Here is a 27,546-nt window from a genome sequence, read left to right as displayed (position 1 = left end):
CAAGTTTAAAACTCATAATGGCAAAAGCAATTCTGATATCTAATAAAAAATCTGGGAGGATCTGTACTCAGACTGATCTTGTAGTCTGACCACAACAGCGATGGCAATGTGAGGACACCACGTGAGGGTCCCTTCACTACTAGTCACTAGGAAAACCCTGCCAGATGTTATCGATACCCAGCCCAGCAAGATTTGTCTTGGAACCACTAAATGAGTACTTGGTGGCGATGAAAGTTATTAAGCTTGGTTTGTTATATTATTAAACAGCTTGCTCTTTGTTCATGCCAGCATAGATAGAATACCCGTTATCAGTGCATCAGTCATCTCCTAAGTATAACATAAATTCTATGATTTTGCAGTCATTTGAGTGAAAAGGCGTCAAAAGGCAGGTTTCTTGACTGCCGATAAGCTCCACAATCACAGTAACGAAGGAAAAGGAAAGGAGAAAAAGAAAGAGCGAGGAGGAAGAAAGGAGGAGAAGAGAAAAAAGCAATGGTTGTACTCTCAGTTTTTGTAATAGCTACTTTTTGGAGAGTTTTTGGCGGACAAAAAACTGTTGGACGCAAAAGGTCCATTTGGCGATAACCTTTTTAAAAAATCCGGCCAGATTTATATTGCAGTATTTTATTTCTATTTGCTGCATAGTAACAAAGCCATCCAATGCCAAATCATGGCGACAAAGTTGCGTTATCTTGATACAGGAGGGAACTTAAGCACCAGACATTCTTGGAACCACGGACGCCAACCGGAAGTATTTTTGCAGCATGACAGCCACTGCTCATGTCGAGACGTTCTTGGGCTGCAGTCACAGAATTCAAAACGCGAGTTCTCAGGTTGAAACCAGAGGTTCAGAAACGTGAGTATGAACACAGTTAAAATTGTTAACATTTGATGTAAAATATAACAAGTTTCAATCCTTGTATGTTCTTTTGTTATGTTAGAACTTTAAAAGCGTAGTACAATCTTTGAAAGGCATTTTCAACGTTGGTTTGCTTAATGATTTGCGTTTGGCGCGTAAACCGCGTCCCCGATCCAGTTCTGCGCGGCCAGCCATGCCGTTCATGAATCAAGAACGTCTGGTGCTTAACTTCCCTAGTGAGACCAAACAGACGGCAGCAGGTTCAAGTGTCCTCTCTGTAGGAGGGCTGTTCGTATTGTAAGGTGGCCCGCGATACGATGTGTCTGTCGAGAGACGTTCGACGCCCCCCATATAAAGTAAGGGAATCCAAAACAGTCTTGCATTCTGGATTCCACCGCCTCTGAGTCCGAATTACAGGAACTGCATTCCGGATTCTCTGTCATATTCCATTCGTTGGAGAGATTCCAGATTCCTTGAGCTGTATTCCTGATTCCAATGTCCAGGGTTCCGGACACCTTTACATGGGGCGATTGGATTGCAATTACTTTTAAATATTATTTATCAAGCTACACGAGAAATTTTAACGTGCACATCAATTATCCTTATATTCTAGAATGGGATGGCAACTAAACAGGACAATACATAATTATATAGTTTATATTCTTTCACTATACAGACCTTATCATAGTTTTGGAAGCCATCTTGCCGGGTAGGCAACCGCGTGAAAAAAATACAGTGTTTGTTTGAGAATCTAATGTCCAATAATTTTTGTCAAACGGCCGGCTTTTTTAATGAATTGTATACTAAAGTTACACACGAAAGGATTTTATTGACAAAATTAACTGCGCTAAAACCTCTTCTTAAAATTTTCTGCAGATTTGTGTATAAGACTTTTTTTTCCGCTGCGGCCCCCAGAGTTTGCTAGTACAAAACTTTGTTGTGAAGCTTGAGTTTACAATTCCTGTTTTTTTTATTTGGCAGAACAGCCGTTTTACGAAAATTATTCGACAAAGATTCCCCGACACATATATACAAACACTGTAATTTCTCATGTGGTTGCCTACCCGTCAAGATGGCTTCCAAAACCATGATAAGGTCTAATCTTCTTACTAGTACTACCAGGTGAAAAATGACTCACATTTCAAAAAGACATACCAAATTCTATAGATTATTGTCAGCTTATTCAGATTTGTTTTTCTTGGAGATGATCCTATCCCAATCCGGATAATACAATTCTTTCATTCTCTGAGCGTGCTCACCAAGATTCGTAGCTTTTGTTCTGATTATTTTAGCAAAAGGACTCGCTGGCAATTCCCAAGCTGAACAGGCGGTGAAAGCAAATAATCCAGCGTCAGCTAAGCAAGGCTTGTCACCAAACAGAAATTTCTTTTGGCCCAGGATTCCAGACACCGCCAGTAGATCTGTTTCAGCAATACCGTAAATTTCCTGCTCATTATGGCGGCCCATACCGTGGCTCCACAAGTAATTTTTCACTTGTCTTTTTAGCATGAAATAGGCTAGATACTTAAGAGGTGGAAAAAGCTGACCAAGCAACTTTTCTCTCATTTCTGCGGCGTGGTCGGAGAACCAGCAATAATGCGACATAGTCCTATTAACAAACAAACAAAAAAGACCGAAATCAAAATCAAGTCACGCACTCCAGTAAAGAAGTAAGTAAACTTGTAAACTTGTACTCTTTTAAAGGATTCAAATTGGGGACACGATCGTTTTGCTAAGCAGAAAGGATTGCGTAATGAAACATGCAGGGAAACGCATGCAACTCGTTACTACCAATACAGAACTGCGGAAGTGCTTTTTAGCTGTACTGTTTGTAGCCTGCGAAAACATCCGTTTCTCCCCGCTCTTCGCCGCTGGGGACGTTTCGAGCTGAGGAACGTCGTTCCTCCGCGCGAAACGTCCCCAGCGACAAAGAGCGAGGAGAAACGAGAAACGGATGTTTTCGCATGCTATACTGTTTGTCTAGCACACACCCTTCATGACTATTATGTATATTTGCCTTCTTGTTAATTTGTGATGGCCATGCTAAAATTTTGCTAACCATTGTCTTAAGTCATTCCCTGAAGAGGCCAGGTCGTGCCTCGTTTTCACTGTCGCGCAACAAAAAAATAAATTTGGAAACCGTCCAGTGGAAGAAGCCAAGAAAATGAAATGTTATAAAAGACTAAAATATAAATGATTTGTCCAAGTTTCAGGTCTTTGTGGCCAACAGTTTCTGAGTTATTTGACGAAACGTTTCATGCACCTCAGTAGAACTTTGTAAGGAGACGCCATAATCGGTGTACCGTTTTGGTCCACCAATATGGCCGCCGGAAATCAACAAAAACATCTGGAGTTCACTTTTTCTATGAAAGCCCTTTCTTTTCACTCGAGAACTAGCATACGTGCTCATAAACATATCTTCTAATGCTTGAAATGGTTATACTGCTGAAAATCAAGAGGAGAGACTTTTTTTCAACGAGACAGCATTCCTATTTTGGTGTCACGCACTGTAAAAACTCGGAAGTTCAAATTGCTGTATTTTCGAAATCAAATATGTTACGAGAATGGAAACTTGTACAAAGATTTATTTTTTGTTTACCTTCAAACTAGTGTAAATTAGAAATCGTAAAACCTCGCTATTTTGACTTTACCTTGATGACGTCACTGTGAAAACCATGCGATTACGAGGGCACAAGCTTACTTACGAGACTGGCACTCAGGCAGACGAAGAATGCCAGTTTTAATAGAGCTTGTCAATTGTAAAACGGAGAGACTTCTACTATCGATCAGTGCTGGTTAGCAGGTTTAGAATAGATTACCTCTGTCTATGTGGAAACTATGCACACTCATTGCTTTAAAAAACACTATTTGAAAAAGTACTTTTAAAAATCAGCATTTATTGTGTAAATTAATTTGATGGGTGTTAGACCTGGTTTTAATGTTATCTGATGACTTTTCAGTTTTTCAAACATTCAAGTAATTTTTTTTAAGGTTTTAAATATTCTCAATTTAATGTATTTCATTTTATTACCTTGTAATTTAAAACAGGGCCCGCGGTTTGTTAGTGTCAAGTTTTTACTCTAATATATTCATTTTCAGACCTTTATAGTCAGTCCTGCTTTTTCACGTTTTGCTTACAAAAAAAAAAACATGCTGACTAGCTCCACCATGAAGGATTGGGCAAATGTGGCGGTTTTTTGTACGTTGAACCTTGCTATACATGCAATGATATGTCGATTTTCTTTACCCCAGTAATAGTAAAAGATATGGAAAAGAACCTTGATATAACGAAACCTCGTTATAGCGAAAAAAATTGGCTGGTCCCTTGGCCCTTCGTTATTCGAAGGTTCAAATGAAGAAGCAAGTAAAATTCAGGAATTACCGCTGAGTCTGGCTGATTGACAAAAAAGACATGTTATCTTTATGGACACTAAGTTTGTTAATATTACATTTGGGACCTTGCGTTTAATTATAGCATCAACCAAGTTCCAAATCGTACAAGTATTGTGACTCAATTTTTGGTTTTTCTGTCTTTTTGGAAAGTCGAAGTTTGTCCGATTTGGCTGTCATAGCTTGTGTACCGGAGATTGCAAACGTTACCAGAGTGGTACAAATAAAAAGTTTAAGGAGAGAGCGGCGTAAATCGATTCTAGGTCTTCTAGCGAAAGCTGTACAAGAATGACGCTACGAGAATGACATCATATATCTAAAATGTCAACGATCTAAGAGGTACTATATCACTTCAGTAATCGTGTTAGGCCTGTTTCAAACGTCGTGCTACTGCCGTGCCAAGCTGGCTCGACTGTAGCTCGACTGCAGCACGACACTAGCACGACTTAGTTTCAGACGTCGAATTCAATTCAGTCGAATAGAACGGCTGTTGCCGAAAACAAAGCACAAAAATATAGCGGTTTAGCAAACTTTTAAATGTATTCTAATGTATTTATAATTTATGAATTGAGTTCGGCACGGCGGTAGCGGACGTTTGAAACCAAGTCGAGCTACTGCCGTGCAGCACGGCAAGGCTTGCCGTGCTACACGGCAGTAGCATGACTAGCCTGCGTGGCAGGCGTTTGAAAAGGAAGGAAAAGGGTGTTTCAGGCGCGAGAGAAACGCGAGGGCCGGACCCGGGGGCCGGAGCGGGCGAGGAGGGAGGGAAGGAAACGCCCGCCAGGAGACCATTGTTTTCGCCAGCCCGCCTACTAATTACGTATGCAAAAATAACACAACTGTGAATGACCAGCTGTCAAGTAAGTCTGGCCGCAAAACACTTATTTTTAGCTTTTGTTTTCCTAAAACAAGAAAACTGAAGTGAAGGGGAGTGAAGGTATGTACTATATGTATATAAAAAAAGGTTCAAATGTGGTCGTCTGTTGAAAGAAGAAAGTTGCAACGATGCGTGACTTGTTATATGAAATCCAGCATAAATACGTCGTTTGCTGAAGGAAACGTGCTGGACGTCGTAACTTGCATGCAATGTTTGTCTGAGAAATACTTTGCTAGCTCTCGAATTGAATCCAGCGGAGCATACAAAAGAACGCTGGTAGCAGGGAAAGAAGAGCTGAACTTCGAAGATCTACAAGAAAGCTGCAATCAATTATTAAAGTAAGTTCCTGGCGGCTTAATAACGTCTATAACAAGCAAGACCAAAAATCGTCTTCAACAATCTGGTCGTTGATAAAGCGTAGCCTGCGTGGTAGGCGTATTACTAGGTCAAACAGCAGATAACAAGCACACAGCTGGCTTTCCTTTCTTTCTTCTAGTGAGTAAAACAAGCCGTTGAAAGATCGATTAAGTTACTCAATAGCCTGATGTTGATTTCAACCAATCGGATGAAGGTATTAGGGCTGTGATTGACATGTTTTGAAGACTGACCAATCAGGATTTTAACATTCGCCTGGTGGATGTTACAAACGAGAAATACAATGGTCTCCTAACAGGCGTTTCGTTCCCTCCCTCCTCTCGCGCCTAAAACTTCCTTTCCCTCCCCTTGCAAACACCCGCCACGCAGGCTATAGCACGACTTGGTGTCAAACGTCACGCTACTGCCGTGCTTAAGTCGAATTTAATTCGAGCAGTTGTACACAGACGTTGATATTTTATCACGCGCGCTCGACGGACTTTGAAGAGAAAACTAGAGGGTCTGTGAAAAGGCTATCATGTTACGTCGATGATAGCACATGTCTACCTCTGTTGGCCTGAAATAATGCACCATGTTTATAAGCTTGAAGTTCGTAGTTGTTATTCAATATGTGTCCTTTAGTGTTTAATAAACTTGAACTTGAACTTGAACTTATAGCCTTGATCACTGAAGAACAGTATAAGACGAGTAAGACGGATTAAGAAATCAATAGGCTGTAAATAAATCACTAGTCAAGTGCAACATGCAACGGGAATATCAAGTGTGGGACTAACTTGAGGGGGAGAAATTTTGCGGATGTTTTTCTCAACAAAGTCACTTTAATGCCAAGCGTAAATTTGTACAACGTGACCAAGTTTTCCCTTTGTACTTGTCTTTCTTCTTAATAAACATTAGTAGTTTCACCTTAGTTTTATCCATAAGAATTGCATCGTATTGTTTTGGACTGTTTTTTCTGTTCATTTTTTCTATTTTGAGAAATTTCCATATTTGCGAATCTTTTGAATCTTACACGTGGCTATAAATCTATATCTACACATTTATTAACTGACAACGTTTTCGCATCAAGTCAAATATCAAATCTCTCCATTGCTTGAGTTGCTACTGTTTTTTATTTCGCTGTCAGTTTGTTTCATTATCCTTCATGGCACCCGACATTAGCATTTCTTTTTGAGAATCAATCAGCGAGTCCAACATAATATTAACACATCCTTAGGGGATGAAATCCCACTGAAAAAACCACAGAATAAAACAAAAAAACATTCAAACCAAAAACAAACAAAGAAGCAAACAAAACCAAAGAAGCAACCTTCTCTGAGTTAAGATTCTGTTACCTACCAATAAAAGTTTTCCTCCAACATTGTGCGTATGCTGTGGCCAATGGCTCTGTCCGTCCAATTCAGATGCGTATCCAAATCAACTCGAAACTCTTTCATGAGAAATCGAATGCAGAAGTTAGAATCGGCAATTTCTTGGCCGTTGAATTCTATCCAAGGCACTTTTCCTTTCTTTGAAAATTTCATGCCGTATTCATTTTCGTAAGGAATTTTTGTCATACGGAGAAACGTTTCCAACTTTAAACAAAATGGTGATCCACTCACAGATAAAGCGGTTGGACTGACCTGGTGAAGGAGAACGGTTTCAGGCTTAGTGAATCTTTTTCTCTCTTTGCCCTTCGCTTTCACGAGAGAATAAATCAGATAGGTTATCGCAGAAATAGCGATGAAGGCCAGAATCTGCATGTTGAATTGTCGAAGTCAATGGATCAGCTCAACCCTCACTGAGTTTAAGTTTAACAGTGAAAGTGACGTCAACACCCTTTGTCGATAACCGAATCATTGTATACTAAAAACAATTTAGTCAAGTGTTCCAACTGGTCCGAGAAAACCGATGGACGCGAGCATTTGTTAACTGGCTTGGGAAACGATCCAGCAATCGAAGTTGACATCTGCTCACAGCAGTGCTCAGTTCAACGTTGTTCATTATGTCCACACTTGAGGATTAATGGATAGAGTTCACGTTACCTTATACAGTAGTAAAGGGGCATAATTGGCTTTGAGGGAAATTGTTTGGCCGCTAGATCAGAGGACAAACATTTCTAAGTTATTCTTTAAACGCAGCCAACCTAATCTACGTTCTTCTAATACCAGAAGACACAATTGTATTGGCCCTTTTCCGGTATTGCCTCAGGGTAACGATACTCACAATAACAATCTCAGTCAGTATTGTGCACCCGGCGCCAATTCCAAAATTTTCCCTGAGAACAAGCTTGCCCCAATTCGCACTGGGTTGCGCGAAGTTCTGAAGGAGTTCCTCGATCAATCGCCTCTGATGTAGGCGGCACGAATTTTTGCGGGTTGAATTTAATGCGATTTTTCTCACAATACATCAGTACCACGCTAATTTTCTTGATGGTCGAAATTATTTTAATGTTTGTGGTTTGCTGAAAATCGTCCAACTTCCAGCTCTCTCTACTGCAGCTCGTCCGGGGAACGAGGTTGCCTTCTTTTACGGTCATGAACGCTTCTCTCGGTTTCAACGAAACCAGATTTTATACAAAGCCTCACCCCATCATACGGACACCTTTTTTAAGAGGACACTCCGGTATATTTCTCTGGTTTCAATTTGTAATTCTGAGGAGGAAACGTGAACTTATAAACTAGTCTCAAATCTCTCCTGATCTAATGAATGATTTCTCTGTTGTTTCATAGCAAATACAAGGCCATGTGGAAATAATCTAGCAGTTTTAATATCCCTTTTGATAATGATTACCAACTGTTGTTTAGATAAAGTTAGAGTTTAGGAGGCGTTACGTCCGAGTGTTGTAGACGCGTTTCCGATCGTCGCTTCTCTCAGGTCGGCGCTAACAGGAAACCGCGCATGAAAAGCCTCTGGCACCCAGGGTAGCTACAGGGCGCCAAATGTAAAAATATTATTTGGTTAATACTCTTCTAAAATTTGTGCTATTTTTAATCGCTAAGCAGCGAAAATTTAGATATCTGTGATAAACATATCAAATTTATTGAAAATACCGGACTGCCGGTCATTTAGTGTTTTGAAAACCTTGACCGGTTACCGGCCATATAGCCACAGCGTTGTACATAATGCTTTCCAAGACATTTACGATATGTTAATCACAGATATCTAACTTTTCGCTGCTTAGCGATTTATAAATTACAGGTTTCTAACTTTGCAATTTATAAATCGCAAGATACCTCACTTTGCGATTTATAAATTACAAGCTTCTAACTTTGCAATTTATTAATCGCAAGATACTTTACTTTAAATCGCATGACTGATGTCGGACTTGTGATTTATGATTCGCAAATGTGCAATTTAAAAAACCCAACTGTGTGTTTTATGCATCTCGAATGTGCGATTTATAAATCGCAGATATGTAATTTATACATCGCAAATGTGCGATTTAAGCCGCAAGCCGAGCAAAACTCGTTACTGCAGGCTCGGACTCTAATAAAATTTGGGCGAGAAAATTGGCGGGAAAGTCATTCTTGTTTTCAACAATGGCGGAAGGATCTTGCAAAGAAGTCTCTCATCAGCCGCTTTGAAAGCTATATCTGAGGCCCACAATGATCCAAATCAGGCATAGATGGTTCTCATATTCTCGTTTAACGAACTGATTATTTTTACTGCTCTAAAATAAGTTCGGCCGAGATTCAATCCGGGGGGTATTCTTGGGTTGCACGTGACGTCACCAAAAACCAAACTAAGAAACTATCGATTCTCCTGAGTTTCTACTTTCACGAGGTATTACAGTACATAAACATCTTTACATAAATTAATTTTTGGTTCGAAAGGGTTCTTCGTTTTGCGAGAGAGGACGCTTGAATTTCCAGGCTTTTGCGTGACACGGTATTTAGCTGGCGGCCGGGAAAGCTCTTATGTGGGTTAAAAACATTACCGATTTTGGGAGATTTTGAAATCTAAACATTCCTTGTCTCAGAATAAATATTACTGTAATCTTTATGAGTTCCTCAAGCGAAGAATTCACGCGTTAGTAGGAAAACTCGAAAACAGATGTTTCTGTCGGTATCCGGCGGCCATATTGGTGTTCCTGAAAGGGACACCAACATGGCGTTTCCATACAAAGCTTTATAAATTTAGGTAAACCGTTTTTCCCAATATCTCGCATTTGAAATATTTCAGAGACCTGATTCTTGGCAAGGGTTTTTGTATATTCATCTTTTTTCATTTCCCAGATTCTAGTCCTTCTGTATTGAATGGTTTGTATTTTTATTTTTCTTTGCGTGACAGTGCAAGCCGGGAATAGGTATGTGCCGCTCCATCGGGTACGGTTTTTGCGCTGTTTTGGTCTGAAAACGGGTATACACTTTGCCCATTTTGGTCTGGTATCGGGTATGGTTTTCGAGGGAACTACTGGAGTGAATGAACGTATGTATCCTTTTAATTCTAAATGAGTAAGAAAGAAAGAGGAATGGGCAAATTAAGAAATCGCTTTTGTTGGTGTTCCAATCTAAGTAATGATGACATCATTTCTTGGAGGCCAGGTCTGTAAAAAATGACAGTTTTTGGTCTCAAATAGGGTCAGGATTTGGATAACAGGGCGGCACACTCCCAGCAAGAATTCCCAGGAGTACCCCCCGGGGATTTAATGGATGCGTTGTGGTTATAATCGAATTGCAGAGCTCCAGTGATTCTACTGCATGTTCCACCGCCTCGTCAAAATCCTTGACTTGCTGCTTCAATCGCACCCGCCCCCCGGGAGATCGCACATTCGAGTGCACATCTAAGCTTTATAAATCGTACATTCGAGATGCATAAAACACACAGTTGAGATTTATAAATTGCAAATTTGCGATTTATAAATTGCAAAGTCAGACATCTTACGATTTCTAAATCGCAAAGTAAAGTGTCTTGCGATTTATAAATTGTACAGTTAGAAACTTGTAATTTACAAATCACAAAGTAAGGTATCTTGTGATTTATTAATTGCAACTTCAGAAATCGTGCAATTTATAAATCGTTTTTCAGGGAAAAGATAGATATCTATGATAAACATATCGCAGATGTCTGCGTTATTTATAAATCGCAAGACACCTCTTGTGCTATTAATAGCACAAAAACTAGAAAAACATTGCCTAAATAATATTTTTACATTTTGCGCCCCATAGGCTACAAGTGTTGCGATTAACCTTTAAAAAGAAAACAATCAAATTGCCGGAAACAATGTCATGGTTATTAAAATGGTGTTTTATTAATGACGTACATTACTGTCTGATATGCTTAGACAACCTCGATAATGAATCAATTTAACAAGTAGACCTTGCATAGCTACTCTCTATGGCAAAATCTACTGTAAGTCACAATAATGAACACAAAATGACTATTTAAAGTTTCTAAAACTCCTTACCGACATCAGATAACAGCTTACAAACCGCTAAGTTTCCTTTGATCAGTCCCTCGACTGTGTAGGGAATATTGTACTTTGAACAAAATCTCTGAAGAATCTTTGACGCCAGAGGTAAGCTATGACGTGGCAGGGTCGGCCATATATGATGTTCCACTTGATATGCAAGACCACCGCTGAACCACATGTTGAATACCGTAGGCGTGATATCACGCGTGGAGCGAACCTGTAGGCGGACGAAGTCAGTGTTTCTCATTTCCTCGGTTGTGAAGATGCGCATGGCGTTATGACCGACAGTAAACACAACAGCGATGAACAGGCCCCCGAGTGACTGACAGACTAACAAGAAGACGATTCGTGAGGCAGCCGTTTCTAATAGCAACGTGATATACACCACTGCAACGTAATGGATGCCAATAGTGACTATCTCTGCGATCTTCATCGGTAGGCCCCCAACAAACTGGTGAACGGGTTCAAGCTGGAACAGTAGGGACTGCAGCAGCCACGATAAACGCGCAGCAGCTAAAAGCGGCAAATAAAAGAACTTCTGGTGTCTGATCAAGAATCTGGGGAGATCCTTCAGCTCTTCGGAGTCGCCTTCAATAATCTTCTCAGACCATAACAGCAATGGCATTGTCAGGATATCAGGATCGCCACCTGCCTGGGTATGTACCACATTAGGTGAAGCGTGATGGTGATTGTGCTTCATTTTCCACCACGAAGTAGAGAAACCCTGCCAGATGTTCCCGACACCCAGCCCAGCAAGATTGTTATAGAAGCGATTAGTAAACACTTGATGATGAAGAAAATCATGAGCAAGCCATCCACATTGCTGCCAGAAGAGAGCGAGAAGAACACCGCCTATTACTGCTCCGGTCATGCCATTGAGTACTTTAATGGCAGCAATGGCTGCGGCGAGTATTGCAGCATTTGATACTACCTTGAAGGCGTAATACAGCTTAGAAGACTGAAATGCACGCGCTTTCAACAGCTCTGATTTCATCTCTGTAATATCTCGTCTATATTCCATTTCCTTTTCAGCATCAGAGGGATCGGAGCAGGGATCTCTCACCAGTTCTCCAACATAAAACCGAGGCAGCCATTTGTAAACAGAAGCAGGGTGGAAAGCATTGAACACGTCCGTTGCATCCAGCCCCGCATGGGTGAAGATGATACTTCCGCCGGGATGCTCCCGACCAAATCCTGTTACGTCGTAAACTTTGTTCTTGATTGCTATCCATGAAGGAGATCCATTCACGCCGTTGTGCTCTTTAAGCGTCTGCTCGGTGATGAAAGTTTTCTTTTCCGCCCCCTTCAGGGAGAATTTTTCCCCTGATTCCGTTACAACTGCAGCCTTTCGATGAGCAATGTTTGGTGCCATGGTGTCTCTTTTTAGTCTGTCTAGAAAAAAAGAGAACTTTAGGTATAAAGGTTGCAAATTGCCTGCGCTGTAAATATTTTTTAAAAGGAACGATCAGGGTCCAAGGGTTGATTAACCATTTTGCCGAGTAGAATCATAAGCTACAGTTTAAAATATAACAACAGAGTCACTTAGTGGCTAGTCTCCCTCGCAGCCGTTTTTTACATGTCACGGACTTTAAGGCTTGACTGTTTGCTTCAGCAACATTTGTCAGTTCACTTGTCTTAAATTTATATAGTTAATTCTTGCATAAAACAAAAGACGCCCTATGTAAATCACCAATAACTTCTCTGAGCTATGATTTATATACTGTCTTGGAAAACCAAAATGCATTAAAAATACTTTTCGGGCCATCACATTCAAAGTTGAAGAAAATTTATGGACTTTTCAAGACTATGCAAACCCTACAGTACAGTACTAAGCCCCACATATTTGTGTTCACACTTTCTCAGTTTCTCGGACCCGATTTCCTAGGAGCCTGGAACAAGTTAATTCGTCATCCGCTCGGTGACTGTGCGTTGACACTTCAAGAAGTGCCACATAGTCTAGAATACTGTGGCAAATAGTTAAGTAATTAATATGCACAGGAGCGAGCACATAACCCTGTAAACTGCTGTTACGCAATCGTATTACTGTATTTGCTTGTTTGTTTGAAGTCGATAAATCCCTTCTTTAAACTTCCAAGCTTCCAAGTTTTTATCTCGCCGCAGTTGAAAACTTGTTCAAAATATCGAAAAGTTATTTATTCAATTCTGTGCTAAAGGTGAATTGAAAATCCTTGTGCTCTCTGTTCATGCCGCGCGCATGACAAACTACAGGTCAGATACTGGAATAGTAAATTAGTTTTAGCGTGACGGCGTGGTATGACCATGTGTTACATAATTAATCAGTGGGTTTGAAGACCCTTTTAATCAAAGGTCACTCAAGGGCACACCAAAAGCTCTTCTTTACCCGGTGAAATCATCACAAAGGTTAAAACTTTACTGCATTGTAGTATTTCTTTCTAAAGAGTATCCTCTTTTCCGTTTGGTTTTTATTTCTTTTCGGTCGGGGAAGAATACGGCCGAACTTTGTGGAATTGCAATCTTTTTACGGCAAGTTCATCCATAATCCCGTACCCTGCGAGCAGAGGCCCTTATTAACCCCAGAGACCGAAATATTAAAATTCAATCTCGAATATTTTATAAACTAGGAAATTTCACTGTGTTTAAGTATTCCGATAGTGTGGGTGATAAAATTGTTAATACTACATTAACAAGATGCTTTCATAATGTTTAATACTACGGACATATTAAACCGCATCGAGCAACAAATGTTCGTATCACTATAGTGCCATTAAGCTAATTCATGCAAGAGAGAAAACAATACAACTTACTTCGCCTTCTGCAGTTATTTAGAAACCACTGAGAAACCCTGCCGATCAGTTCAACAGCTTATTCCAAGAGATCAACACCGTACAAGGGCAAGTAGGAATAGAAGCACAGTACAGTATGAAAGATCTTTTGCACGGCCTGTACGTTGATGAGCATGGACTGGGCACCCGTGTTAATACGCGTGTTGTCCTCGTGCATGGATAATACAGCCTGGTCTAGACGTTTTAATAAGCCACCCTCCGAACAACAGTGTTTATGGCCGGGGTTTATGGCGTGTATGATCCCCGCCAAAATGACCTAACCCCAATTTAAAAAACAACAACAACAACTTCAGATCAGTTTAAAAAAACAACAGTGATATCAATACCCAGTAAAGCCTCCATACCTAGCCGGTTTAGGAGCCCATCCATATTAAAGTTTTCGCCATGAAATTTAGTGGTTAAATTAATATTCCCAGAGGTAAACATACGCTTAACAAGTGATTCTTTATGACAAATCTTTTTTCAGTCATACAGATTGAGGCTGAGCTAACATACGCTTGGTTAGTAAGTATTCAGAGGGTCTTCAGAAACCTGAAAAATCTAAAGGGACGTCGACAACTTCCTCACGTGCGGCTCCACATCTTTGATTAAAGGCCTCTAGACTAAAACAAGGATACATACCGTAAACACTCAAAATTGACGACAAAGCTGATCGGACAGCTATGGATAGGTAATTTATAAATTATATAAATTACCCATAGCTGTCCGATCAGCCTCGCAAGGGCTGTGACTGTATTTTTCCCCTTGCAGGTAGTTGTGTTAAGTAACAGAAATTGTAAATATGATATATGAGGCCAGGGCTGTTCCAGGCGTTCAGATAGTGGAGTGTGAGATGGACCCAGATGGAGTGCGGTCACGTGCACGGCGAAGTCAGACCTCCCCTTTTTCCTGCTCACATATCAAATCTTTGCACCGACCCACAAGCTGAACGCCTTGTATGCCGATTTTAGTGATTATTATTTGGGAGTCAAAAATAGCAATAAAGGTACATCAGAATTTCTTACCTTCATTTCTTTAAATTTATGGTGTGTTCTTAGCATTTTTGGTCTTTTCAGGGCGTTTTTACCGAGCATTACTTCTAACTTTCCGATGTATTTTAATTGCTATTTTCGACCCCTTAATTAATTAATAACGATCGCTAAAATTCCCATTCGCTCAAACCCTTATAATATTTCTGTTACAAAAACAACAATCCTCACTCGTTAGGTAAGTGTGCTCCCCTTAAAAAGTAGTAGGCGAGCTCCATCCACCTACTGACACTACACACGGTGATATATATCTAGCCGAATTTTTGAAATCTCTGAAGTACTACTGAGCCATTATAAATTTAAACTAATAATGCAACTATTGCTTTTTTTCCGCTTCTCCTCCTTTCTTCGGCTCTTCACTTAATGGAATTGTACTGGCATGATCAGTCGCTTCTCTACTTCGCGACAATTACTTTCACAGTTTCTGTGCGCTTTTGTTCTGCGTGTAAATGATTAGCAGGTTAACTCTGGGGGAGTACTCCTGGAATACAGTGACAGGGGTGGGGTGATCTAGTGACCCTACTTCAGACTCAAAAAATGTCATTTTCCATACCCATTTTCAGACCTGGGGCCCTTTTTCTCAAAATTCCCGGTATTTTTCGGGCCCGGAAAGCAGTGTTGTGTTTGCTGTGTTTGCATTCAAGATCACACTTCAAAAATTTTCGGAAAATTTTGCAATGAAACTATCAGTTAACGAAGCAAAATTGACTGGTCTTTGGGACTAGGAACTGTGCCACTATTCAACAAGTCTGGAAAGTTTCCGGGGCTTTCGAGAAACGGGCCCGGGGCCTCTAAGAAATGATGTTATCGTTACCCCGGGGGGGGCACTTGGGTATTTTTTGGGTGGGTATGTGCCGCCCGGGACTCTAAATTGACACCCCGTTCTAGAAAAAATTTCCCCTAAAACTGATACCCCGTTCTAGAAATGGGCCAATTTTTTATACCCCGTTCTAGTATTCGCCCTAAAACTGATACCCCGTTCTAGAAATGGGTCAATTTTTTATACTCCGTTCTAGGGTGCAACAAGAGTACAACAGTTTGCTTGTTAACGCATTGAACCGTGTTTTTAAAAGCAATCTGTCCTTGAATACTTTCAAATGACTGCTTACAAAAGTGGAGCTTTCGTGCGTTCGAAATATTATACCCCGTTCTAGAAAACGCCTCTGAAATGGATACCCCGTTCTAAATCAGGAGCTTCAAAATCACGACCTCTTTGGGCGGCACATACCCGTATAGGTAATGTATGGGAGTACCCCACCCCCGGGATCGTTACTTAGTGTGCTAGAGAACAAACAAAACGATTTTCTTGAATTTCATCTCGAATTCGCATATTACTCTGTCCTTTCTTATTCATTTAGAAATGAAAACGACAAATAGGTTCATACACTCCCGAAGTTCCCTCGAAAACGGGGACCGATTGCAGACCAACAAACTGGGCAAACCATGCATACCTGGGGCAGAACATACGGTACCCAAATAGCTTTGATCTCGACTTCTATACGCGGGACTACCCCCCCTCCCCCCCTCCCCGGAAGCTAAATCGCTCACGAGATAAAACTTGCGTGTACGGGGTATGAAGTGCCCCTTTTGACACCTGTCTGTTTTTAAAAAAAACAGCGACGACAAAATGTAACCAGAGACCTTTAAAGATAATCATTCAGACTCCGCATTCCGTGCAAAGACTTTCATTTCAAGCAAATCCATCTGAAGTCGGACTATCAACAGCTTTTTACAGACGTAGAAATAGAGGACAATATTTCTCAAGGTTTTGCCATGAAGAAGACAGCAGACAAGACTGTAAAGCCTAAAACAGAAAAGCGCGTCATGCTGATGGCCGTGGTTTTGATGGCCGCAGCAGTTGTTGTTTTGATCATCGGTATGGTGTGGATGCAGGGCGAAATACGAAGTCTGTTAAACACTCTTAAAAAGTTCAAGGGATGGCAAGGTAATACTTGACTATCTCACCTATAGATGAATGCCTCTTTGCAAAAAGGACTTATGCTAATGAAATGGCTATACATTCTCTGTATACTCTGTTCTCAATTATGACGTAATAAGTCGATAATGAGCGCCGTCGATCCTCAATGACTTGCGATCAGGCGATCGTTCCCATTTCCATTTTTATACTGAAAGGAACAGAGTTGCACAGGAGTCGAAAGATTGAAGAGGTAGCCTGCAGAACGGGCGCTGCAGTGTGCATTCACCCGTCGGCATGCAAAAGTGCCAGGGGATCTGTGCCTAGACTCTTGCTTCACATGCTGGTTCCACAGCCACCACTGTACTAGGTGCAGCAAGCTCCAAGCTGATGGCTGACTCCTTGCAAGCGAGGAACCTAACCATTATAACTAAATATTACTAGGATTCATACAATGGGAGAGGCTTGTAATGGGCTGCACACAATTTAGGTTTTTGAGCAGGGATTGTAAGTGAGGTTCTTTCAGGCGCGGACCTAGGATAACATATACTGACCGATTTCTTAAACGAGCGCCGAAGGCGTCAGCTCCTAGGGAGATCCGGCTATTTGCGACTTCCTTCGGACGAGCTAAGAAGCAGAATGTTTAGTAACTCAGCTCTTGAATGAGTATAGAGACGGTCAAATAAGTATTCCATGTTGCAAGTCCTATTTCGTGGATCAACATGTGACCGGCGTAACGGAAGGCCATAGAAAATGTCATCAAAGATATGTGTCAAATAGCTGTAATTCAAAGGAGCCCCAAGGTTTGTTTACCATAGTTAAATAATTTAGTCTGGCGATGACAATCTCCCTGCGAGATGATGAAGTTTTGGAATTTCCTCATATGTTTTTAAAAAAGTTTAAATTGAAGTTAAAGTTTTAGCAAAAATTGGTTTTGAAACAAATTGACCGAAAAAAGGTGAGCATAATAACGGAAATGCTTTACTGAGGCTTTCGATCAGTTCAACGCCGACGCAAAAATTTTTGTGTGGGTCGTGAACACGTAGCCTGCGAACAGCAGACGCATTTCCGGTCGAGAGAAGCGACGACCGGAAATGCGTCTGCTGTTCGCAGGCTAGTGAACAGACGCAAATATTTTTATGAGGGTGGTGAACCCGGGGTGTTGAAAAGAGGACCTCGAGAGTGTGCGCGCGAATAGGACAAGCGCGAAATGACCGCGCGACGCTTCGATGCTAAGTAATTTTTACGAAAAAGGAGAAAAACCACGGTTCAAATTGTAACGAAACTGTTTCAATTTAAACAGAGAGTCAAGACAAGGCAAACAGTTCCTACTCTTTGGCTGGTCGCCAAAACTCTCGAGGTGATGAGATGAGAGGCAAACGCGTGCGGCTTTTAAGGTCTCAGCCAGGTAGGTTAATGCCTTATCTAATTTAAAGGCTCGTGTGTCGTTCGTGAGATATTTCTCTGTATACTGCTCGAAAACATTGAATAACTAGTATATGAAAACAGACCCACCATACAGGATTTCTATTGCAACTAAATCGTGCAAAGTAAACCATGTGTTCTCGGCTTGCACTGTCACGCAATGAAAAATAAAAATGCAAACCATTCAATACAGAAGGACTAGAATCTGGGAAATGAAAAAAGATAAATATACAAAAACCCTTGCCAAGAATCAGGTCTGTGAAATATTTCAAATGCGAGATATTGGGAAAAACGGTTTACCAAAATTTGTAAAGCTTCGGTGTTAGACTACGAGTAGTCCCCCATTTTTCCTCAGGGATAGTAGAGCGAGCGAAACGCGAGCACGCGTGAAAATCACCCCACGCGAGAAAAGGCGACACGCGGCGGGGAGCGTGTCGCCTTTTCTCGCGTGGGGTGATTTTCACGCGCCCTCGCGTTTCGCTCGCTCTACTTTCCCTGAGGAAAAATGGGGGACTACTCGTAGTCTATGTTGGTGTCCCTTTCAGGAACACCAATATGGCCTCCGGATACCAACAGAAACGTCTGTTTTCGATTTTTCCTACTAATGCGTGAATTCTTCGCTTGAGGAACTCATAAAGATTACAGTAACATTTATTCTGCAACAACGAATGTTTAGATTGCAAAATCTCCCAAAATCGGTAATGTTAAAATTAACCCACATAAGAGCTTTCCCGGCCGCCAGCTAAATGCTGCGTCACGCAAAAGCCTGGAAATTCAAGCGTCCTCTCTCGCAAAACGAAGAACCCTTTCGAACCAAAAATTTGTTTATGTAAAGGTGTTTAGGTACTGTAATACCTCGTGGAAGTAGAAACTCAGAGGAATCGATAGTTTCTTAGTTTGATTTTTGGTGACGTCACGTGCAACCCAAGATATATCTATTCTTAGCAAGAAAGCAAATCATATAAACCAACATTATATTGCTGTAAGTTTTACTATTGCAATATTACAAAACAAACATTACAAGTCAGAATGAAGCCGTTCCTTGCCGCTTAATGTTATCTTGATTCCTTCCCTATACATTTCTGCTGTCAGTTTTAGCTGCGCATACCGACCATTCCAAGTTGCATCGACCAGGTTTTTGATTAACGGAGGGGAGGGTGCAACCTGAGATAACCAAGTTTGTGTCTGAGTTGACGAAGGGATACCTGGGTTTACTTCGAACCAGAGGGTGCATGGATCAAACCTACGTGAATGCCACACCCTTCTTTTACTTTTCTTTTTTGAGGGGCAGGATGCGGATCAGCCTTTGACGTGTGGAGACGAGTGGAGAGGGGGGAGGGGTGGGGTTGTGTGTGAAGTTAGTGGTAGCGTTACACTACAATCTTTTTTTAATGTCTTATTTAATCAGCTCTTGTTGTGTGTGGCAAAAAAGCTATGCGTTTGTTTGCCGATGATTGATTGATGATTGATTAAATTTGTTTTCTTAATTCCTTTCTGTAGGTGCACATCGCTGTGAGCCTATAACAATTTCATTCTGTCAAAATATGCCATACACTACGACCCAGTTTCCAAACTTCTTGAATCACCGGTCACAAGACGATGCCAAGCTAGCGATAAAACGCAAATTTGACCGGCTCTTAAAAAGCAAGTGCTCTCCTGATATGGCCCCCTTTTTATGCTCCATTTTGGCACCTCCTTGTAATGGTACCCAGAAGCCTGTTTCTCCCTGCAAAGAGCTCTGCAAGCGCGCTATGAAGAGCTGTAGGAAAGAACTCCAGCGATTTGGAATCAACTTAGGTTCAGCAATGAAATGTCGAAATCATCCTAAAGAGGCTACATCACAGTGTTTTAATGGATCGTGGCCAAAGAACACACTTGGTAAGAAATAACTTGAAATCAGTCTTCACCATCTTTGTTTCAATTTATTTAACACGTACCATTAAAACTATAATAACGGACTCCTTTGTAACACAAACACCCTCGAGTTCAACATTTTCATCATTCACCTTAGACTGCAAAACAGTCGGTTTTTTTCTCAAAATCAGTAAAGAAATCGGTAAAGCGTGGCGCAAGACTCTTGCGCACGCGAAGCGGGCGAAGGTTCTCTCCCCAGTCTCGCTCTCTGTTTTCAGCCTCGTTCCGGACATTTTGTTTGACTGCTAGCGCTTAGTTGAATACGCAAAAATACGGACTGTTTTGCAGTCTACATTCACCTCCCCAAGACCAACAATAGGCGCGACTTCGAGGTCGGTTTTAGAGCTTTGACTGTATACAAGTCGTTTTTTAACAAGTTACCAGAGGCGAATTATGCAAAATCTGTGTAAACATCGGATCTCTAAGCGTAAACTGCGTACTTATTTCAATATTTTGACAAAACTTTGCAAATCAAAAGTTTAACTTAATTTTGCGGGGTTATCCCCACGAGTGCTTCGTGTGTAGGGATAGCCATGCACGATGTCGAACTTTGGTGTACTATGCCCCGGTCTTATTTCCTTGATCCGTAACTTGGAATAAAGCTCATCGCGCTATCAAGAAAGAAGTCTGAAAATGAAGAGAGAAATGCATCGACTGAACACGAGGAAGAACTCTCTTGAATTTTCAGAGGCAAAGAGGCTGTTAACTGAGTGTTTTTACAGCTTGATACTTAGGGTTGGTGTCAAATATTAGGACAACCATTAAAACAAAAAAATTCTAACGACCTGAGGCTACTCTCGCAAAGCATTTAAAAAACGGGTTAAATAATAATGCTTTTATTTATTTAGCACGTACTGTTGTTGGCTTGAAGTTTTTGTGTATAGCTATCACCTGTGATGAAAGCCATGCATCTCTTTCGTTCTTATTTGCCCACACAGCAACAGGATGTCAGCCAATAATGTTAACCCAATGCATGGCAAACAACGAGACCCTTCCACCCGGGTATGCACAGATGCCTAACTACTTTGATCATGTGACTGAGCAGGCTGTCCGCGCAAGCTTTAATCGGTTCAATGACCTCTTTTTAGTCGCTCCTAAAGAGTGTTCGTCCATGTTAGCCCGTTTTCTGTGCCCAATGTACGCTCCATCTTGTGAAGGCTCCAAGACCCATTTGCCTCCTTGCAGAGAATTCTGTGTGCAAACAAGATCGCAGTGCAAGCGTTTCATTAATCAAGTCCACAGACAAAATTCTTTTCAATGGCCAACGGATCTCAAATGTAAAAACTTCCCACGTAAAGATGAGGCTAGCTGTTACATGGGGCCTTCAACTGAAGTGGCTATTTCTAGGCCACCACCTGTACCAGGTAAGATTTATTTAAGACGTGTCTTCTTAACCATTGTCACCCTCCTTGTCCACCAGGCTCCATCGATATTTCCATACCTTGATGCGCGAAGCAAAGGCTCACTGTCAGTGGAATTCTTGTCATAAAAACTTTAAAATCGTGAGAAGCATGTTTCAGCATGAACTTACATAAAATTTTTCAAAACATGTAGGGTTGATCAACTTTCTTGTTAAGTGGTGGAAACATAAATTTGGTATTAACAGTAGAAATGTGCATTTGACTTTTTACCGGCTTTTATGTATTAATTTGAAAACTTGTTTTGCTTTTTGGTCGTGAGCCTCTTTCAAAATAGTTTACAAAGGTGAAAATAACTGAAAACTTCATAAATTCTCTGGAAAGGGGCTGTTTCAAAATTGCCAAGTTATTTTTCTCTATGGTACTCAGCGTTAGTGAAGAAACTACTTCTAAATATGAAAATCACAGCTTCACGACAAACAAAGGTGTCTCCAAAGCATTAAATCAAAAGTTACAAAAGCGCAAAAACGAACGCTGAAAAACTGTTTGGCTAACAAGTTTTGAAAAGCCACTACTCCAATCCGTTTTAATCTTCTGTTTACATAAATATTCCTTCTCCTCGTGTTTTGAGCGGATATTTTCATATTTTACTCAATTTGGCGGAAGTTCTCAATGTTTGAATTTTGATGAATTTCGTGACCTGTAGCTCCTTTAATTTGTTTTCTTCTCAGGCAAATGCCAGGTTTTGACGATTCCATTTTGCCAAAACTTACCATACAACATGACGATGTTTCCCAACCTTGTCCATCACAAAACCCAAGGGGAGGCAGCCTTGGAAGTTCATCAGTTTTACCCCTTGGTACTAACCAACTGTTCTTCGTACTTGACACTATTTCTGTGTTCGCTCTATGCACCTATTTGCACGATCCTGCATAGACCGCTGCCGCCATGTAGGGGTCTCTGTAACCGAGTAAAGAATGGGTGTCTTCCTTTGTTACAAAAGTTTGGTTATTCGTGGCCAGAGAGCATGGCATGTGAAAAGTTCCCTGAGAGGAATGACCCTGGAATATGCGTGGACTTGGCGACCATCGCTGCAGTCACGACCCAACCGCCACGCCCGACGGAAGGTAAGATTAGTGTTAATGATATATGAAATAAATCATATATGAACTGCGGAAATGAAACGAAAGAGAAGAAATGATCGTCGCAGTGAACACAATTTATGCAAGTGCGTAAATAAGCCTGAAAAAAATTCAGGACTTCAACGGGGTTTGAACCCGTGACCTCGCGATTACCGGTGCGATGCTCTACCAACTGAGCTATGAAGCCACTGGAACCAGGTACATAAGATACGTGAACGTGAAACTAGAGTCACGTTTGACGGCAGCCCTTTTTCCGCTAGTCTCCTTCGCAGCCGTTATTAGGGTCGTCACTCGTCACGCAACGCTCCTAGTGGGGAGGAGCGTTGCGTGACGAGTGACGACCCTAATAACGGCTGCGAAGGAGACTATTTTTCCGCTGGCCTCATATTTCTTAGGCGCGTTCTACCCAATCTATAGATTATCGGGGACTGATTGTTAACATTTTTATCTGAACCTGTACTGATTAAAAATCAGAATGACGCTCTTATCGCAAGACTGTGCAACGGACAGTCACGGCGAAATGACTTGGTAAAAGACTGGCTAACTGTCTTACAGTCTTATTGTGTGTCTTAGATTAACGAACAGACTGCAGGTAAAATGAGCGATTAACTAACTTTTTTGGGGTTTCCTGCCAAAGATCATTGCCAATGGAAATGATTTAGCTGACTAAGAAACGGATTATTTCAGGTAATCTAAAAAATTGTTTTATTTTTGCAGCAAAAGACAGATGTGAACGCATAGCTGATGCTACATGCAGTGCTCAGCAATACAAAACGACCCGGATGCCCAACTTCTTCAGGCACAAAAGTCAAAGCGAGGCTTCTGGTGAACTAAGCAAATTTCGCCCTGTTATTCAATCAAACTGCTCATCAGAGTTAAACTTCTTTCTGTGCTCCTTGTATATCCCGCGTTGCAGATCATACAAAACTTTGCCTTGTAAAGAGCTCTGTGTTCGTGTCAGAAAGAGTTGTCGTGTTCAATTTCGCGAGATAGGATTCAAGTTTCCAGTGTCTTGCTCCAAGTTACCAAGAAAAGGCGAGTCCTCTCAATGTATTGACGGATCGCGTCCCACCCAGGTGGCCAAGACCACACCCTCTTCCGCCGGTAAGTAGGTCTCACTACATTTATATTCAAACTTTGGGTACTTTTCGCATGCCTGCCTGACCAGAACAATAACTAATAGTAGTTAGTTGTAACTACAACTGTAGTTGTTGTACACAGAACAACAACTAACCAAGAAAGAATGGAAGGACAATTAATCGCAAGATCTTCTGAGGTTTAGCCGGCGGAGATCTCCACTTGGTCTGAAGCGTGTTATGACCAAACGTTTAGCTATGTGTAGGTCCCTACGAGATGGGACTCCCGGGGGGTACTCCTGGGAATTCTAGGTGGGGATGTGCCGCCCGGTTCTCCAAATCCTGACCCTCTTTCAGACCAAAAAATGTAATTTTCCACACCCGTTTTCAGACCTGGCCTGTGGGCAGAAATAATCTTATCATTATTAAGATTAGAGCGCAAACAAAAAAATTCTTCAAATCCATTTCGAATTCGCATGTTTCTCCTTTAATCTTACTCATTTGGAATTGAAAAGATAAATACGTTCATAAACTCCCGTAGTTCCCTCGAAAACCACACCCAGTTCCAGTCCAAATTAAAATGTGCAAAGTGTAAACCCGTTTTTAGACCAAAACGGCTCACAAACCGTACCTGATGGGGCGGCACATACCTATACAGCTTATTGAAAACGTTACAGTCAAGAAGACTTTTGCAGGGACTGATCAGACAACGTGAAATAGAGTTAAGTTACGATATTTCAACTGACCAATACCAGTACTAGTATTGGCCAGTCCAAATATCGCAACTTAACTCTATTTCACGTTATTTGATCAGTCCCTGCAAAAGTCTTCTTGACTGCAACGTTTTTAATTTGATCTATTTTGACTGATCAAGATCTTTTTGGATCCGACGCGGCACGTTGAGCAAGATTGATCGCAAACGGTTTTTGTATTGGTTTTTTTTATATAAGGGAGTACCCCCCCTCCCCGGGGATCGGACCAAACAAAAAACGAAGTGGTTACTGCCGATCTGACTGGTAATACTCCTCTCTTTGAAGCCCGGGATGGTCCACGTTTCCCAAAAAAAGTCAACCTCCGACTAGAAGCGTTTCTTCTATTTTTTTACCGAATTTCCGGTGATTTTGGCATTAAATATAAGCACCTTCCCTAGCACCTCCTGTGGATGACATGAGCTTCTTTTCTACCGTAGCCAGGGAAAACTGGATAGAGAAAACCATCTCACCCGCAACGCAGGTTTTTAGATCAGTGGTTGTGGACAGTTAAAAGATTTTTCTGCAATTCGAAAACAAAACGCACTCTCGACTCATGCAAAAATCGCTTTGAACCAACTTATCTTTGCGGGTTTTATGTCTCCTGTAATATGACTAGTCATTACATTTCTTCATTTTTTAAATTATCATTTCAATCGTTAGTTGCCAATTCAGGCCGCTGTGAAGCACTGGTCATTCCACTCTGCAGTGGTCTGCAACAGAACATGACGTTGTTCCCAAACATTTTGAACCATCGAACACAAGAAGAGGCCGCTTTAGAGGTTCATCAATTTTTTCCACTTGTGAAAGTGGGCTGTTCCCCATATTTGGCCCAGTTCCTGTGCTCTGTTTACGCTCCGCCCTGCGAAGAACCACGCCAGCCTTGCAGAGAGCTTTGTAACCAAGCAAGAGGGGGCTGCGAGGCGCTTATGCAGAGATTTGGCTTCACCTGGCCGGGGATTCTGGCTTGCAATAAATTCCCAACTAGACAAAACGGGACTAATTGCATTGGCTGATTCACTGAAGTCCAATCTACTGCTATTTCAACCAAAACTTGTAGACAGTGAATTTGTGAGTTATATCATGCATCATCGGTGTTTTTAAACAAGTTTTTTTTCTCTTTCAGCACTGACTCGTCCCTGTGGCCCATTTTATACTATCACTAACCTAAAATATGAAACAACTTAAGGCCTTAAACGGACAATATCCGGCCAGAATGGCGACTTGACAGGCCAAAAAAATTCACGCACCTGTAATGTTGACCAGTCACGACTTATTGTATTCGACGGTAAAGACAGAACTAAACGAAACAATCAATCTTTGACCGCACAAGACTTTCCTCACATGCGAACTTTCAACGGCATTATTAAGTGAATCACAGTTAGGTAGCATGTTTCTTTTTTTCTACTTACATGCTCGCCTCTTTTTGAAAGGTCTATAGCTAGCGATAACTAGAACCGGTAAAAGATAATTTTGAGATTACAAGCTGTTATTAGTGAACTTTTTTGGTTTAATATTTTTACCGGTCGAACCTCCCTAAAATCATTTTGAGCACTGTAACTGGGGTCCGTCATACTTGACTTCTTTTACTTGAAAACTTTAGCTTGTTTTGCATTGTTTAGCTCTTACTGTTCGGAATGAATATAATAATGGTCTGTTACTGTGCAAGAGAACCTTGAGCCTGGAGTCTCTAAATACAGTAAAATATAGCATTTGTAATTAAAAATAGACGCATGATAAGGTATGCCACTCTTCGGCAGTTAATTGGAAGCTGCTTAAACACTCCCCAGTCCTCTTGTGTTCCAATCATTTGAGGGATCTGAACCCTTTATTGGCAGGACTCGAAAAATTTGGCTGGAAGAAATGTGTTTTTTTTATTATTTTCATTATCTTTTAACTTAGAATTGATTTATTCCTGTCTTGAATTGTATTTTACATCCGGCCACGAGTATTCAAATAAAATAATTTAATACTGAATAAAATGATTATTTCTATACAATATTGTTGCTCAAAGTTTTGATAAATCGTGGAAGGTAATTCCCCAGGGGATACTCGGATGATTTCTTAAGGATATATTTTTTGTATGTTTTGTTTAAATGGATTTTTTGGGGGTAAAACGGCCTGAAGATTCATGAATCATGAGGGCTAACAGATGCATTTTATGTCTGTGAAAAACTCGAGAAAACGTTCTGGTTTTGTGATTTATTCATACAGCATTTTAAAAACAATGTATTTGCTGCAGTTAAAAAGGATGCAAAGTTCCAAAACTACTGTAGGTATGTGACTGAAACGGTTACGATTTGTCAATCAGAAGGTATTCATAAGTGGGGGGTACCTTTTCAGTCAAAAGGAGTGTATGAAAGAGTAAGGGTAAGGGATTGGCCTTCCCTTATGAAAACTTTCAAGTATCCCCCTGGTAGAATCCAACTTGTTTTTAACAGATTGTTGTATCTCAAACTACATATTCCACAAAACCAGTTATAAAATACTCCATAAAGTGCCCGAGGTGAATACAGCAAGGGTTCTTGGGGTTTAATGTTTGGTCCAGGGATTTTACTAGGTTTTGTTAGAATCACAGGAAATTTTTTGGGATTTGATTTTTGGCGTCCAAGTACTCCTCTGGGGGCCAATTCCCTTTTGTTAAAAGGACTTTTCCTATAGCAGGCCTGAAACGACATTAAAACGTAACAGGTTCGTCATCCCAAAAATCCCGTTTTGTTTTGTGTTCGCGCTTACTCAGTCCCCGCGGACCCGACTATCTCGTAGCCTGGAACAGGCTAGGCTATTGACAAAGAACGTAATATAATATTTGATCTTTAACACATGGAGCTACACTACGTCAGGAGGTTCTCTTGTATAGATTGTAGCAGTAGAAAGCTCAAATGAAAAATTCGACGAAACAGAAGTGTTAACAGTCCAAAAAATCTACTATCCCATTTAACACCTCATGGGTCTAACCTGATGCAACACTACTCTGGAAATCATGTAAATAAAATGTGTTCCTCCTATTCAATGAACTTTATCGACATCATGTGGACAATAAACGGTTTATATAATACTTTTAAGAAGACTTAAATTACTTAATTTCTTACACGAGCTTTGAATAATAAACGACTTTCTTTCAGGAAGCAATAAGCATTATACATATCAAAAATTACATCTAATACATAATGAATGATAATAAAACAATATTTTCACACTTAAATCATCAACAAAGCAAT

The 27,546-nt window shown here is 40.9% G+C and overlaps 3 protein-coding genes across 5 annotated transcripts; 1 reads left to right on the top strand and 2 right to left on the bottom strand.

Annotated features, from left to right (window-relative positions):
* Positions 1 to 638: 638 nt before the first annotated feature.
* LOC140946538 (failed axon connections homolog) lies at positions 639 to 7,691 on the bottom strand. The gene is made up of 3 exons (XM_073395667.1): positions 6,837 to 7,691; positions 2,015 to 2,468; positions 639 to 1,374 (listed from the first exon to the last, which is right to left on the bottom strand). The coding sequence occupies exons 1-2, from the start codon at positions 7,238 to 7,240 to the stop codon at positions 2,039 to 2,041; spliced, it is 834 nt and encodes a 277-aa protein (XP_073251768.1). The 5' UTR covers positions 7,241 to 7,691; the 3' UTR covers positions 639 to 1,374; positions 2,015 to 2,038.
* Positions 7,692 to 10,706: 3,015 nt separating this feature from the next.
* Positions 10,707 to 13,784, bottom strand: LOC140946296 (uncharacterized). Its single transcript, XM_073395389.1, has 2 exons — positions 13,680 to 13,784; positions 10,707 to 12,285 (listed from the first exon to the last, which is right to left on the bottom strand). Exon 2 carries the CDS (start codon positions 12,263 to 12,265, stop codon positions 10,874 to 10,876), a length of 1,392 nt encoding a protein of 463 aa, XP_073251490.1. The 5' UTR covers positions 12,266 to 12,285; positions 13,680 to 13,784; the 3' UTR covers positions 10,707 to 10,873.
* Positions 13,785 to 16,399: 2,615 nt separating this feature from the next.
* On the top strand, positions 16,400 to 26,326 carry LOC140946462 (uncharacterized). Of its 3 annotated transcripts, XM_073395585.1 has the most exons (7): positions 16,400 to 16,691; positions 17,965 to 18,069; positions 19,587 to 19,964; positions 20,939 to 21,364; positions 22,090 to 22,485; positions 23,218 to 23,604; positions 24,989 to 26,326. In XM_073395585.1, exons 1-7 carry the CDS (start codon positions 16,520 to 16,522, stop codon positions 25,339 to 25,341), a joined length of 2,217 nt encoding a protein of 738 aa, XP_073251686.1. In that variant the 5' UTR covers positions 16,400 to 16,519; the 3' UTR covers positions 25,342 to 26,326. The 3 variants fall into 3 exon arrangements, with proteins under 3 accessions (XP_073251686.1, XP_073251687.1, XP_073251688.1); XM_073395586.1 differs by lacking the exons at positions 16,400 to 16,691; positions 17,965 to 18,069 and adding an exon at positions 19,218 to 19,333; XM_073395587.1 differs by lacking the exons at positions 16,400 to 16,691; positions 17,965 to 18,069 and adding an exon at positions 19,394 to 19,443.
* Positions 26,327 to 27,546: the final 1,220 nt, after the last annotated feature.

The sequence above is a fragment of the Porites lutea genome, chromosome 8, assembly GCF_958299795.1.
Source record: "Porites lutea chromosome 8, jaPorLute2.1, whole genome shotgun sequence".
Taxonomy (NCBI): Eukaryota; Metazoa; Cnidaria; class Anthozoa; order Scleractinia; family Poritidae; genus Porites; species Porites lutea.
This window is presented reverse-complemented; position numbering and strand designations above follow the sequence as displayed.

Excerpts from the sequence above, each read along its gene's own strand:
- LOC140946538 (XM_073395667.1), bottom strand. The coding sequence starts at position 7,240 with ATGCAGATTCTGGCCTTCATCGCTATTTCTGCGATAACCTATCTGATT. Across the intron at positions 2,469-6,836 it reads TTGGAGGAAAACTTTTATTG|GACTATGTCGCATTATTGCT; the intron begins GTAGGTAACAGA and ends GTTTGTTAATAG.
- LOC140946296 (XM_073395389.1), bottom strand. The coding sequence starts at position 12,265 with ATGGCACCAAACATTGCTCATCGAAAGGCTGCAGTTGTAACGGAATCA.
- LOC140946462 (XM_073395585.1), top strand. The coding sequence starts at position 16,520 with ATGAAGAAGACAGCAGACAAGACTGTAAAGCCTAAAACAGAAAAGCGC. Across the intron at positions 16,692-17,964 it reads AAAGTTCAAGGGATGGCAAG|AGAGTCAAGACAAGGCAAAC; the intron begins GTAATACTTGAC and ends CAATTTAAACAG. Across the intron at positions 19,965-20,938 it reads GTGGCCAAAGAACACACTTG|CAACAGGATGTCAGCCAATA; the intron begins GTAAGAAATAAC and ends TTGCCCACACAG.